The sequence below is a fragment of the Armigeres subalbatus genome, chromosome 3 (genome assembly GCF_024139115.2).
Source record: "Armigeres subalbatus isolate Guangzhou_Male chromosome 3, GZ_Asu_2, whole genome shotgun sequence".
Lineage (NCBI taxonomy): Eukaryota > Metazoa > Arthropoda > Insecta > Diptera > Culicidae > Armigeres > Armigeres subalbatus.
In genome coordinates, this window is record NC_085141.1 from 352,366,204 (window position 1) to 352,379,314 (window position 13,111).

The 13,111-nt window shown below is 41.6% G+C and overlaps 3 protein-coding genes and 1 pseudogene across 3 annotated transcripts; 2 read left to right on the forward strand and 2 right to left on the reverse strand.

The window, feature by feature from the left end:
* Positions 1–1,232: 1,232 nt before the first annotated feature.
* On the reverse strand, positions 1,233–4,136 carry LOC134226068 (pre-mRNA-splicing factor syf1 homolog). Its single transcript, XM_062706587.1, has 3 exons — positions 3,968–4,136; positions 3,557–3,898; positions 1,233–3,483 (listed from the first exon to the last, which is right to left on the reverse strand). The coding sequence occupies exons 1-3, from the start codon at positions 4,007–4,009 to the stop codon at positions 1,276–1,278; spliced, it is 2,592 nt and encodes an 863-aa protein (XP_062562571.1). The 5' UTR covers positions 4,010–4,136; the 3' UTR covers positions 1,233–1,275.
* A 1,715-nt stretch (positions 4,137–5,851) lies between these two features.
* LOC134222812 (ER membrane protein complex subunit 3-like) lies at positions 5,852–6,988 on the forward strand (annotated as a pseudogene).
* Positions 6,989–9,992: 3,004 nt separating this feature from the next.
* On the forward strand, positions 9,993–12,316 carry LOC134226069 (F-box only protein 42). The gene is made up of 3 exons (XM_062706588.1): positions 9,993–10,334; positions 10,396–10,783; positions 10,845–12,316. Exons 1-3 carry the CDS (start codon positions 10,214–10,216, stop codon positions 12,157–12,159), a joined length of 1,824 nt encoding a protein of 607 aa, XP_062562572.1. The 5' UTR covers positions 9,993–10,213; the 3' UTR covers positions 12,160–12,316.
* A 109-nt stretch (positions 12,317–12,425) lies between these two features.
* LOC134226070 (enhancer of yellow 2 transcription factor) lies at positions 12,426–12,958 on the reverse strand. The gene is made up of 2 exons (XM_062706589.1): positions 12,786–12,958; positions 12,426–12,727 (listed from the first exon to the last, which is right to left on the reverse strand). The coding sequence occupies exons 1-2, from the start codon at positions 12,839–12,841 to the stop codon at positions 12,505–12,507; spliced, it is 279 nt and encodes a 92-aa protein (XP_062562573.1). The 5' UTR covers positions 12,842–12,958; the 3' UTR covers positions 12,426–12,504.
* Positions 12,959–13,111: the final 153 nt, after the last annotated feature.

A 13,111-nucleotide genomic window follows, 5' to 3' on the forward strand; every position in this document is an offset into this window, starting at 1 on the left:
TTTTTTCAAACCCCTCTGGAGTGCCTCAGGGCAGTAACCTTGGACCCCTGCTTTTCTCTCTATTCATCAATGAAGTTGCAAATGTACTTCCACCCGGCTGCCGTCTATTCTTTGCTGATGATCTTAAAATATACATGGTAATCAACAGCATTGGAGATTGTGTGCAACTGCAGGAGCTTGTAACCAAATTCGAGCTCTGGTGTACCACTAACAATCTGACGCTTGGTATTCAAACATGCAAATCAATTTCATTTCACCGTAAGATGCATCCAGTAGTACAAATTTGAATACAGCATGGCCGGGATTTTTTTGGAATGAGTGGTTTGAAAAAGATTTGGGAGTGCTTTTAGATCAGGGGCTTTCTTTCAAGCACCACTACAATGAAATCATTAATAAGGCCAACCGTACGCTCGGATTCATCTTCAAAATTGCGAATGACTTTCGAGACCCATTTTGTTTACGATCGGTCTACTGTTCGCTTATACGATCTCAACTAGTGTATTGTTGCATCGTCTGATGCATACTGGATAGATAGAACTGAGTCCGTACAGAAGAAATTCGTTTTTCGTGTCTTGCGACACTTACCTTGGCGCGATCCGGTGAATTTACCCCTATATGCGAATCGATGCAGACTGATAGGAATTGACACTCTGGAAAAGCGACGTCGAATCGCAAAAATAACTTGTACTGAAAAATTATTGACCGGATTCATAGACTCTCCAGAAATTCTGCGCCAGTTCAATATGTACGCACCGGAACGGATAATGAGACCACGGAATTTTCTCTCTCTTGAAACCCGCAATAGACAATACGGCTCACATGAACCGATCCATGCATCCTTCAACACGGTGTACGCTAACTTCGATTTCAATCTTCCATTGGTAACTTTCATTCGGCAGATTAATTAGGATATGCAAATTAGTTAATAAGATTTTATTCATTAAGATAATGTTTTGTCAGATGAATTTAAAAGCAAACAATAAACAATAAACAACAATAATTATATTTATAGAAGGTATTTCACATTGGATTTAGCGATATTTAATTGGAAACAGAATTGAAGCGAAATTTAGATTTTCGGATTGGATTTGGATTAGATTTTGAATGGACTTAAATTAAATTTGCAAAAGATGTGAATATGGTTTGGATTTGAACTGGATTTTATTTGGATTTAGATTATATTTGAGTTGAATTTACGGGTGTATGATTTTTAAAGATTTTCCCATTACACATTTATAATTCATCCATACAACTTTTATTTACCATCGTAATCTTCTAATCATCCTCTTCATCTTGCTCATCCTCATCACGTCGCAAACTACCGAACAACTTCGACGGAATGGCTTGCTTCTCAACAGGCATTTTCTTGCTGACATCCTCTTCCTCGGCGCCCTCCTCCCCATCTCCATCCTCTTCCTCTTCGTCATCCTCATCCTCGTCGATATCGATCTCGTCCGGATTGACCACCTTGTCGTCCTTCTTCGATCCACCCTGGGTTTCCCCCCGGACGAACATGATGTTTCCTCCGCTGGCTCCGACGGCCGCAATCGCCCTCGCACTTGTTTCCGCTGCTTTTGCCTCCAACGCCCGCATTGCATCTCGCGGTTCCGAACCGGCTCCCGTTACAGCCGAATTGATCAGCGTGGCCGACATCATGTTGATCTGGGTGTTGTACGTCGCCTGGATGGAACGTTTGATTCGAAGCATTTCCCTCATCGTGTCCTCGTTGCCGTGGCGGATTTCAAACTCCTTCCAAGTTTGCCAAAATTCCGCAGTTATGCGCGGATCGCACATCTGACTGCAATGAGCATAGATCGCTCGGGCTCGATCGATTTCGCCCAGTTTGGTTTCCATTTCTGCAAACAACGAACACATCTGTCGGGATTGCGCCTCCGGAAGGACTTCAATAGCCTTCTCATAGATCTGTCGTGTTCGAGGTATTCCGTAAATTTCCGCCGCTTTCTTGATGTACAGATTGAACATGGCAAATGCTTCGTCCTCTTTTACGGCGGTCGTGGCTCGTTCATAGACGGCCATCGCATGTCGAGCCAAGCCGTGATCTTCCTCGAGTTTGGCATACAAAAGATAAAGGTGTTTGGCGAGTTCTGGAGGGCAACCGTCCAAACATTGCTCAAACAAATCGCGAGCACGCTCCAGCTTTTGGCCGCCATAGCGCTTGAGGAACTTTGTCAAATACGTATTCCATATATCGTAAACATTTGGCCATTTGAAAAGTGAGATGCCCTTCTCATAAGCCTTGAACGCCTCCTCAAAATAGTTATGCTCTTCAAGGAACAGACCGTAGTTGATGATTATTTGAGGAGTACAAATCTTCAAATCAATGATTCTATCATAAACTTGCTTGCAAGTTTGGAACGTTCCGAACGATTCCTCCAAATCAGCGTACATGGACCACAGTTTCAAAGATTTATAAACACGCATTTGTACCGTCTCCGTGTCATCATGATACGCGACCTTCCGCTTGGGCATGGCCGTTGCTCTTTGCATTATTTTCAGCGCGTTTTCAAAGTTCTCCGTCCTAATTTCCATCTCGGCCCATTCGCACCAAACGCTGGCCAGTTCATCTACCTTGAGATAGTCGACTTGAACAGCTTTCTCAAAAACAATCCGAGCATCATCCAACTGTTTATTTTTTTCGTAGAATTTGGCGAATTCCACCCAAAGGGTGTACAGCTTTCCCACGGCCAGCTTTGGCTGCACCGTGTGCACTGCCTCCGTGTAGGTGTTGATTATCTCATGAGGTTTCCCTTCATACAACTCTATTCGTTTGTGCCACTCTGCAACGTTATGTGGGTTCTGTCTGAGCAGAACACTGTTCAACAAAAGCAATCTACGTTCCATTAGATATTCAAACCGAGCCATTCTTAGTTCCACGTCAATTTCATCAGCTTCCGTGGGGGTAGGGTTCTTGGCCATCTCCTCCATCACCTTACTCAAGCTCAACTCCTCAAATTGAGCATACGCATCAAACACCTGACTGAAGTCCCGCACAGTCGTTACAGTTTGGATTGCCTCTTCGTAAATATCCCTCGCTCTGTCAAACAAACCACTCCTTACGTAGTAATCCGCTAACGAGTTCCACAAATGGCCCAGCTGGTCTGTGTATCGCCTCAACCCTCCCCGAATAATCGCATCCACATTCAATGAGTGAACTTTGTCCGGATTCTTGGAGATCAACTCGCACAATTCGTTCCACAGTTGATGATTCGACTTGCCGTGTTTCGACACGAAGTTTTCATTGTCCACAATACTGGCCAACTGTTGGGCCGCCTCATCCAGGTGTCCTATCCCAGTCAAAAACTCCACATATTCCTCCGCATCCTCGGGACACAGCTTCAAATACCTCCTCCACACTCTCACCGCCGTTTCGGGAATATCAAATTTTCCCAAAAACTCAAGATACAGTGGCCATATCCTTTGATGCTGCGTTATCGGTAAGGCTCGAAGCGCCCTGTCGAACACCTGGAGATTATTGAACATCATCTCGTATTATTGTTAACGTTGTTAAAGTTATTACAAAAATAGAAAACCTCACCTGTCGAGTGCGCGTGATCCGGCACTGACCGGTCATGAACGAGCAGTAGTCCATCCAAATCCGAGGCATTTTGTGCATAAAAACCAACGCCCGCTCGAAGGCATTGTTCACCTCCTCATACTCCGGATCTGTGATGCATTTTCCCTTGACCTGCCGCCGCAATGTTCTCAAATAGTTGTACCACAGTTTGTACGAACCGGGAAGTTCCTTGAGCGCTCGCTCGAACACGGTGTTTATCACGAATTTGGGTGCGTTACGTTTGTGTTCCACGTATCGCATCCAGTGCTTCACCGAGTATGCATTGCGGAGGATTTCCTCTTCGTAGGGAAGGTCCTCCTCGTTCTGGATTCGGAGGAAATATGTGATTAGGAGAATGTAGGATAATTAAATGGTGGAAATTTAATGACTTACAAAGAAAACATCCGCTAGATTCACTTCCGAGGAAATCGGCATGTTTCATTAAACGGTTGAACAATTTAATTAGTTAAATAAAAAAGTATGTAAGCAGAAAGTAATAAAAATGATGCGAAATGCACTCTGGAAACGTTTGTAAACAGGAGATAGAACTGTTTGACATTTTGCCGCTACACTGCCCAAAATCATAATTCCAATTTTGAATGATTTATTAAACTGACAGCATTCCGCTTCGCTGAGAAAACACACTGAGAAAAATTATGTAGTACAAACTAGCAACCCTTTAACTAGAGACCGGCGGAGTGAAAAACTGTCGAAATGGCAACGTATGAAAAGGTGTGATATTAGAGTGGGGCGCAGTTGTATGGAAAAACGCAAACTTCGTCCGATCAAGTGAGATCAAGGTTTTTCTGAATCGTTTTGGGACCCCAATCAACTGTGCAAAATATGGGCTCGATTGGTTGCAACCTCGCATGCCGCATCGCATTTTAAATTTACATGGAAAATTTACATTTACATTTTTGCTCTAAGCGGCTTCAATTTATCATCAATCATGTGACTCAATACGTTAGCATCTAGTCTGGAAGATGCTAAAAGACTTTGTCGAAGAAGGTACGTAGCTGGAAGATCTACAAAAAATGTTATTACGTTTCGAAAATTGATTGTGTAAACCATATGCAAGAAATCTCGCTTAACTTTTCAAAAGGACCTAAGTAACATTTTTTTCATGATTTAATTTGAATACTGCAATCGATAGCTCTCATGTTGTTCTGTTGATTGCGCTATTTAAATTAAATCATGAAAAAAATGTTACTTAGGTCCTTTTGAAAAGTTAAGCGGGAAATCAATGTTTCTGCCAGCACTACCGGACAACCTATGGTTCTCGAAGGGCAAAACCCATCTTCCTTCTCGTCGCATTTTTTTCTTTGTGAAATGCCGCTTAACTTTTCAAAAGGACCTAAGTAACATTTTTTTCATGATTTAATTTAAATAGCGCAATCAACAGAACAACATGAGAGCTATCGATTGCAGTATTCAAATTAAATCATGAAAAAAATGTTACTTAGGTCCTTTTGAAAAGTTAAGCGAGAAATCTCGCTTAACTTTTCAAAAGGACCTAAGTAACATTTTTTTCATGAATTAATTTGAATACTGCAATCGATAGCTTTCATGTTGTTCTGTTGATTGCGCTATTTAAATTAAATCATGAAAAAAATGTTACTTAGGTCCTTTTGAAAAGTTAAGCGAGAAATGATTCCGGATAGCTCCCATTAGCTCTAAAGCCCTATAAGATCAAATATTTTGAAATAACACTCAATTAAATTATTGATCTACGTAGTACGGCAGTGCTGGCAGAATAAACGATTTTTTGCATATGGTTTGAACACTCAATGTTCTAAGCGTTATAACTTTTTTCGTGGACGTTCCAGCAACGTACCTTCTTCAGCTTTTTCGGTATCCTTTGGGTTATACTTTAACGCAATGTGCCACTTGGTTTACGATGAACTGAAGCCGTTAGTAGTAGAAATGCAAAAATATACGTTCTCCCATACTAATTTCCATACAAACTTCAAACGCGATGCGGAAAGCGAGGAAGCAACAAATCGGTCCCAAATTCTGCACAGTTGTTCAGGACCCAGAGTGGCTCCGAAAAACCATTGATTTGAAAAAATGACCATGACGCCCCACTCTAGTGTGATATCGTGGAAATAAGAGCAAGATTACCGGTGGTGAATATAAGCCGTTTGGCAGCGCAGTATCATACACACCTACTTTATTTTACCGGAGTCGGTAAAATTTTACTGAGTTTTTGGACTACGGTTCGCCCAGTAATTTCAACAGCAATATTTTACATTACCGAGTTGTCAGCATAAACGAGAAATGTCAAATAAACATTACAATCGGTAATAAGGTAGTTTGTTTATGTGAACATAACTGAGTTAGTCAGTAAATGAGGATTTATTTTTTGGGAAATATTTCACTTCGCATAAAATATAAGTATGGAGAAATTTCAGGGATTTGGTTTTAAATTCTGCCAGATTTTGCAGACATTGGGTGTTTCAGCCGTTTCTGATCATCACCTTTCGGACTATTCGATATTGATTTCATCGATTTCATCCCAGAAAAAGGTTGAATTGACTTGACACAGATTCAAGACAGTCAGGTAATGATCTGCACGCGGCTTCTCCGTGAGAACGGCAAATTCCCCACCCGCAGTGGTTTGCTATGAGACAGAATAACTTCAACAACGAACAGGGTTTGCAGAAATCGCTCTCAATAGATAACGAACAACGATAAAAAAGGCAAAAACCTCTTCGAATTATTACAAGCCATGAAAACAAAACAATCGCACTTGTATACAAGTTGGAAAAAAAACTGATTAGGATAGGCGCCCCCACCGAGGGGGTTTGATAAAACGCGTTGTTCTCGCTTAATTATATTGGGTACCACATTTTTTCCGCACAGATGTGTAAAACAAGTTGAAATGCGTCATCAGAACCGCAATGTTGTTCAATACGGTCAAGGGTAACTTTATCAACGTTCTACCGATAATAGTGATCGGTGGATCAATTGGATGTTCTCCAGGTTCGTGACGGTTCCATTCCCGCTGACGCTGCGCTTCAAGCCGATGTTGCAGCGGGGTATTGAATTGGTTTGGGTATCATCCGCGTCGTGGTTCTTTTTGAACGTGTTTGGCCTGAGAAACATACCGCTGTTCAGACGCAAACCATGCAAAACTAGATGTCCGGAGCAGCAGTAGCCATGCTGCAGGATCTCAAAGCCGCCTTTAAAACAGAGTGGGAAGCGAACATTGAAACGGAGATGCTGATGGCGGCCAGTGGCGTGTCCCCGTTGGATGCTGTCTACCACAGCCGGGAGGAGGCTGCTCTCACAAACAAGAATCAACTATCGATTATTTCGCACTTAAGATTATTGTTATATTAGACTTGCGTCCGACGAAATATTTTACGAGGTGGTAAATAAACATCAAGTAAACAACAGCAAAGGACTCAACAATTGCGTTCAGTATCTTTCTAATGACTAGTCGGTAAATTTTCATTTTTCACCGGTGATGCTGTTTTGATTTGTACCGACTTTTTGTGCATTTCAGCAATTTACGAATTTAATGATCTGTTCAGTAAAAATAAGCAAACGTCAGAACAATAAACATAATTTTTTACCGGAACTCGGGAATTTATTACTGACAATCATTGGAGGTCCACTAAAAAACTAGTATTTCAGTAAAAAAGAAATTTTGCAGTTGAAACTCAGTAAACAAAATACCGAACATCGAAATACTGGTTAAGTGTGTAACTTGACACTTTACCGGTCGCTACTAAACGCGCTGTTAAACCAGTAGCGCGACTGACAGGTGACCAAATTTAGTAGCGCGATAAGAGCGCTGCTATTTGATGAACTGTCATCTGTCAAACGTCACCGGTACGGAATACAGCAACCAAATTGAGAGCCGAAAATAGTGACCGATACGGAAACGAGTGACGAAACTAAAATGAAAGCGCTGCGCGGGTGATTAAAATCCCGCATAATTACAAACTGTACATGGATATTTTCCCGTGCGGTCGACAACAGTATCCTTTACTGTTGACAACTGTAAATGAACAATCTCATTTAAAGTTTTAACAGTTTGTGGTACGGTTATTTGACAAATAACAATATGTTGAATGGGTTGTTAAGTTATGTCACCATAAAAAATCGTCTGTTTTCGCGTGCAAAATTTTCGGTCAACAGTATGATAAAATGTTGACATATAATGCAGGAAATAAAGAACATTTTACAGACAGCATGTTATATGTTGACATTTAGTGATGTTGTCGAGCAGTTATGGTTTAATCGATCGAAAAGTATTCGATAACCACAACGTAAACTGTGAAGCTATATCTTACATCGTAATAATGATTCTGACCATATAACATGTTGTTTTTTATTATGCGGGATGCTGGCGACCGATAATGATGCTCTAATACTGGCAATACTTGAACTTTTTGCATGACTCTTATTTATGGGTGAAAACCAAGGTGAAAACAGTAAACAAGTCGATTTGGAACCGCTTTTGACGGTTAGATTGAAAACAAGATGGCGTCTTTGCCGATCTCTTATTGGGGAGAACGGTCCAAAATGCACCCCTGGGGCAAAATGGCCTCACTCACAAAATCACTTATATAATCTGTTGTAGTACAGTATACCCCCGCTGATCCGACAAATGTATGGCCGGACTATCGGTGTTTCTCTCGTTAATCCGACTGTCAAATCCATACAAATGAACCAAAACAAAATCACAGCACAAATTTGAAAACTGACAGCATAATGTGTTTAAATGGGTGTTGACACTTTTTAATCTGGAAAATTCCGAATTAGCGAGATCCGGACTAACGAGGTCCGGATAAGCGGGGGGTTAAGCCCCAAACGCAATACAATGGAACAGCGACGGAAACGGCAAATTTGACAGAAAATATATGGGCTAACTGTCAAATTTTCCGTTTCCGTCGCCGTTCCGTTGTATCCAGCTTTCCACGCTCGCCATAATGGCGGATGCTATAAAAAATTTGACATTAACTGCTTCCCGACACTGAACTGAATTTTCCATCCAAGCAAACTATATTATTCGTTACCAATAACAGCCAATGTGTTGTTTGTTGATCATCAATAAGAAAATTGATAATGGAATTCTTTCAAATTTTATATTAAAGTACTAATTTTTGTTTTATTTTAGATATTTAGATACCCTCATAGCTATATGGACATAAAAATTCCGCAAGCTGACAATCTGATCTCAAAGTCGATGATAAACATGGCGATTCACTTTTGCCGGTGTAGTAGCAGATGTAACAATATTAAGGCAGGGACTAATACTCACTTATTTTCGGTGTCGATAATTGTGTTTACAGGTGAGTCAGATGAGGAAGAATGAAAGGACATAATAGTTTAATGAAAGAAAATGAGATCTCATCTATTCCAGTAGCATTCGTCTGAATCTCCTATCTTTTGGAATTCTTCGCTGGTCGTATGGCAAAAATTGAGTTCTGTCACACCATGAATATCCGCTGAGCATGGAGAAACAGCGGTTGGCAATCTGGGTCTGTCCAAACGTTTAATTCATCAACATCGGTTCTTTCGGGAAGTGAGCTCTTCTTTATCATTGTTTTGGACCCCCTCTGTCTTCATATTGTTCCACAGTTTTTGCGCAGGCAGATAGTGGTCGCATAGCATTTTTGGCATCACACACCTTTTTGAGCCACGTCTTCTGTTGATGGGAAGAGAGTGTCTGATAAAATTGTATGCTTGTATGCCCAGGAATCAAAACGGAGATGTTCTTACGGACAAAGACGAAATGAACAATTTTCTTTAGCTTGAGACAAAGGGCTAGATTTCGTATACGAAAAGAATTAATCGATAACATTTCGTTCACAGTGAATCGATATTCGAGGGCAGGGACATTCTTGAGATGGCATAACTTGGCGTCTTTGTACTATTCGAAGTACCTCCTGATATTTAATATTGTTACGTCTACTATTACACCGGTAAAAGTAAATCATCATGTTCATCAGCGACTTTGGGATCTGATTCTCAGCTTGCGGAAAAAACACATTTTGATGTCCATTTCATAAAGTATTTGCTCTCATAATAGTGATTAGGGTTTCTAAAATAAAACAAACATTAGTATTTTAATATGAAATAATGGGAATTGTTCGAAAAAAATCCATTATCAATTTTCTTGTTGATGATCAACAAACAACACATTGGCTGTTATTGGTTACTGCAAATATATATAGTTTGCTTGGATGAAAATTTCAGTTCAGTGTCGGGAAGCAGTTAATGTCAAAATGTTTATAGCATCCGCCATTATGGCGAGCGTGGAAAGCTGGATTGCGTTTGGGGCTTTACTGTTTTTTTCTTCACGTGTAGATTGCGAGTGAACAGGCTATTACTCACAGCATTTTGAAATTACCGTAAATTTTTAATCGGGCTCGTCCATCAGCTGGCTGCGATTTGTTTTTGACAAATTCAAACTGACAAAAAAAGAAAAAGAGTGACACTATCGAATGAAAAGAAAGAAAAGTGTTTACTAATGTACAAATTTGTGCTTGCAAATCCATCATTATTCTGTAATTTTTCAAGGTTCATTAATGTTTGATCGAAAAATCGATAACTGGAGTGTAAGACTTGACGGTACAGAGTAAATCAGATTGGTGTTTTGGTCGTTTCAAGGCGAAACTCAGCGCGATGGCATCCATAAACGACCTCCCGAATGAAATCTTGGAGTTTGTTTTTGGTTTAATTCCGCCCTATCAGGATTTGGAGCAGTGCTCGGCCGTTTGCAAGCGATGGGCATCTCTTGCTAGGAGTAAGTATTCAGTATACCAAAGTAAAGAAATCGACGAAAACATTTTTTTTTTCGATTATAGACGTCCAAATAAGAAAAAAAGCAGCACTTCAGAAGGGGCTAGTGGACTTCAATCTCTGCTGGAGGCAGGAGATTCCGAACACTCAAACGCCTAGTATTGCGGCACGGTTCGCGCACGCCAGTTCATTGCATCGGAATTCAATGTACGTTTTCGGGGGAGCATCGTCTTACGATACGACTTTCAACGATCTGTGGCAGTTTGATTTGAGCCGTCGCGTTTGGATCCGCCCTATTTCAATGGGAACGTATCCTTCTCCGAAGGCCGGAGCCTCGTTGGTCTGCTATGAAGGATTTCTCGTACTGTTTGGCGGATGGAGGCACTCGTACGCACCTTTTCAGTTGTGCACTCTTTTCGACGAGTTACATGCCTACAATATTACAGATAATAGGTGAGGAGTTTTATCTCCGAACTCGGAAGATGTGCTGCAAATAATCTCTTTACTATTTTAGGTGGACTATTTACAATCTAGCTTTTGGACCGCCACCGATGACTGGTCACTCGGCTACGGTACACCGCAACAAGATGATCGTGTTCGGTGGATATCAAAAGACGATGGAAAACTTGGGAACTTCAAACGACATTTGGGTGCTGGATTTGGATAAATTTATTTGGAAGAGACCATCGGTTTCAGATGTTAAACCACCTGCTCGTTATGGTCAGTTCCAGATGGCCGTTGGAGAGAATCATATTTTAATCCTCGGTGGAACTGGTGGTGTCAATCGGATATTCAACGATGCATGGCTGCTGGATATGTCGAACGATGTTTGGCGTTGGAAGAGCGTTCAAATTCGCAACAAGAGAGGAACCGTGACACATAATTGGAGCTATCCCGCCTGTAATATGGGATCAAAAATAGTTATGCTTGGTCCAACATCTCCCAATGATTTTCAAATCGTACGACAACATAGACCAGCTAATCAAGGTTTGCATCCACCTAATTTAGGAAGACCTCGCCAAGCCAATCCTGGCGATAGACATCGTGCAGTAGAGCCTAATATACCACCACGACAAAACCCAGTAAGACCCCAATTGGCTCCACCACCGGCAGCTCCGATGATCCCATCTATCCCCGCGCAAAACTCCTCCGCACGTGATCCCGAACCCAAACCTGGCCCATCCAGACTGCCCTCACCAAATAGCACCACAGCAACACCTGGACCCTCGTCTAGGGCTGTTCCTGCTATACGAAGTCCTCTATTCCGACACCACCAAGACGACGATCGCTTGCTACCAAAACGCTTCAACGAAGCTCCTGCTGAGCATGGCCATATGGCTATGGCAGCCTTCAGCGTGCCTCCAACCAATCCTCCACCGGTAAACGCTTCTCGAGAACGTCAACTCGAACGTCTCCGGAAAATGGAGGAAAAAATCCTAGCCATGCGAAGAGAACAACGAGAACAGCAGGAGCAAGCCGCTGCAGTTGCTGCCGCGGCTGCTGCAGCAGCAGCGGTTGCTGCCCGACACGTTATGTCGCCGTCCCCGGAAGGAGCTCCAGTGACGCCGAAACGCATCAAGAGAAACGGCCTAGCGATCTACGTTTGCGATATCTCGCAACTTTTAACCAGCGATCCATCGATCGAGTGGCAGGAATCAAAAAACAGTGGACTGATTGCAGGGGCACCGGATCATTTCACTTTTTCGACTATGGTCAGCGGAAACGGCGAACTGATCGTGTTCGGTGGTTTGAACAAAAACCCAAAGTCGGAAAGCTCCAGTGTTACCAATTCGATTCACTTTCTAACGGTTCCAACGACGGTTGTATAAACAGCTGTTTTGTAGCTGTTGCGCGCTTCGCTTCTCTTTTTTCGGTATTTTGCGGCTAAATTATTTAGATATGATAAACTATTGTATAATATGCACCGCTTTTAGCGACATACGAAATACGTTAAATAAAATCTTTTACTCTCTTCATTGATGTTCAAATGCATGAGTTAATTTATTATAGCCAATAGAAAATGCTTATTGAGAAATCAATAACCAACTCAGAGACATGTTTTAGCCTTGCAGTAATTATTACCCAGTAAAATTACTTCTACATAATATATATTTTTATTCCAATGTCATCAGTTTAGTTCCTTAAAATAGTCCGCCAATAGCCCTATAACTAATTTAGATATCAATTCCCTCCTGCTGAACCAAAATTGTTTTGATTTTTTGAAGTAGTTCCTTCTTGACGGTGTCCGGTATCAGGGCGCGTGCTTTTGGTGTCACTTGCTGCACCAGGGTGTCGCAGTTAATGGCATCCTGTTCTTTGATGGCTTCCCGACACAGCAGCCGGACTTGGTCACTCCAACCGCACGCATTCAGACGAAGCCGCAGAAGGTCCTTGAGTCTGTGAATTTGCCAAATGTATACGTGATATGGTTCGATGTTTTTAATCTCGTACTTACTTCGATCGATCTCCTTGCAGAATTGTTGTCTGGTCAACGCTTTTCGTAAAAGTCATTTTTCTTCTGGGAGGATTCAAGATAATCCACAAAATGTCCTGATTTGGATCGGTGCTCGATGGCAGCTGTTTGTTATCCTTTTAGTTTTTTTGATGCCTGCTCGTTATGCTGTAAGTGAGAAGACTAGACTTGTCATTTTTTCAGAAGCTTTGAAAGCTTAAAATTATGCTGTCAGTGAGAATTGAACTTTGTGAGCTAGGGTATATTAGCGATTTATGGGCACCATGAAATAATAATTTTTATATTGTCGGCGTAGCACCAACTTAGAA

What these genes read in the sequence shown, in the direction of transcription:
- LOC134226068 (XM_062706587.1), bottom strand. Translation starts at nt 4,009, where the DNA reads ATGCCGATTTCCTCGGAAGTGAATCTAGCGGATGTTTTCTTT. An exon ending in ATCTAGCGGATGTTTTCTTT is followed by an intron (nt 3,899 to 3,967) that starts GTAAGTCATTAA and finishes CTCCGAATCCAG; the next exon opens with AACGAGGAGGACCTTCCCTA. An exon ending in GGATCACGCGCACTCGACAG is followed by an intron (nt 3,484 to 3,556) that starts GTGAGGTTTTCT and finishes AATAATCTCCAG; the next exon opens with GTGTTCGACAGGGCGCTTCG.
- LOC134226070 (XM_062706589.1), bottom strand. Translation starts at nt 12,841, where the DNA reads ATGACTTTTACGAAAAGCGTTGACCAGACAACAATTCTGCAAGGAGAT. An exon ending in CTGCAAGGAGATCGATCGAA is followed by an intron (nt 12,728 to 12,785) that starts GTAAGTACGAGA and finishes GCAAATTCACAG; the next exon opens with ACTCAAGGACCTTCTGCGGC.
- LOC134226069 (XM_062706588.1), top strand. Translation starts at nt 10,214, where the DNA reads ATGGCATCCATAAACGACCTCCCGAATGAAATCTTGGAGTTTGTTTTT. An exon ending in ATGGGCATCTCTTGCTAGGA is followed by an intron (nt 10,335 to 10,395) that starts GTAAGTATTCAG and finishes TTTCGATTATAG; the next exon opens with ACGTCCAAATAAGAAAAAAA. An exon ending in TACAATATTACAGATAATAG is followed by an intron (nt 10,784 to 10,844) that starts GTGAGGAGTTTT and finishes TTACTATTTTAG; the next exon opens with GTGGACTATTTACAATCTAG.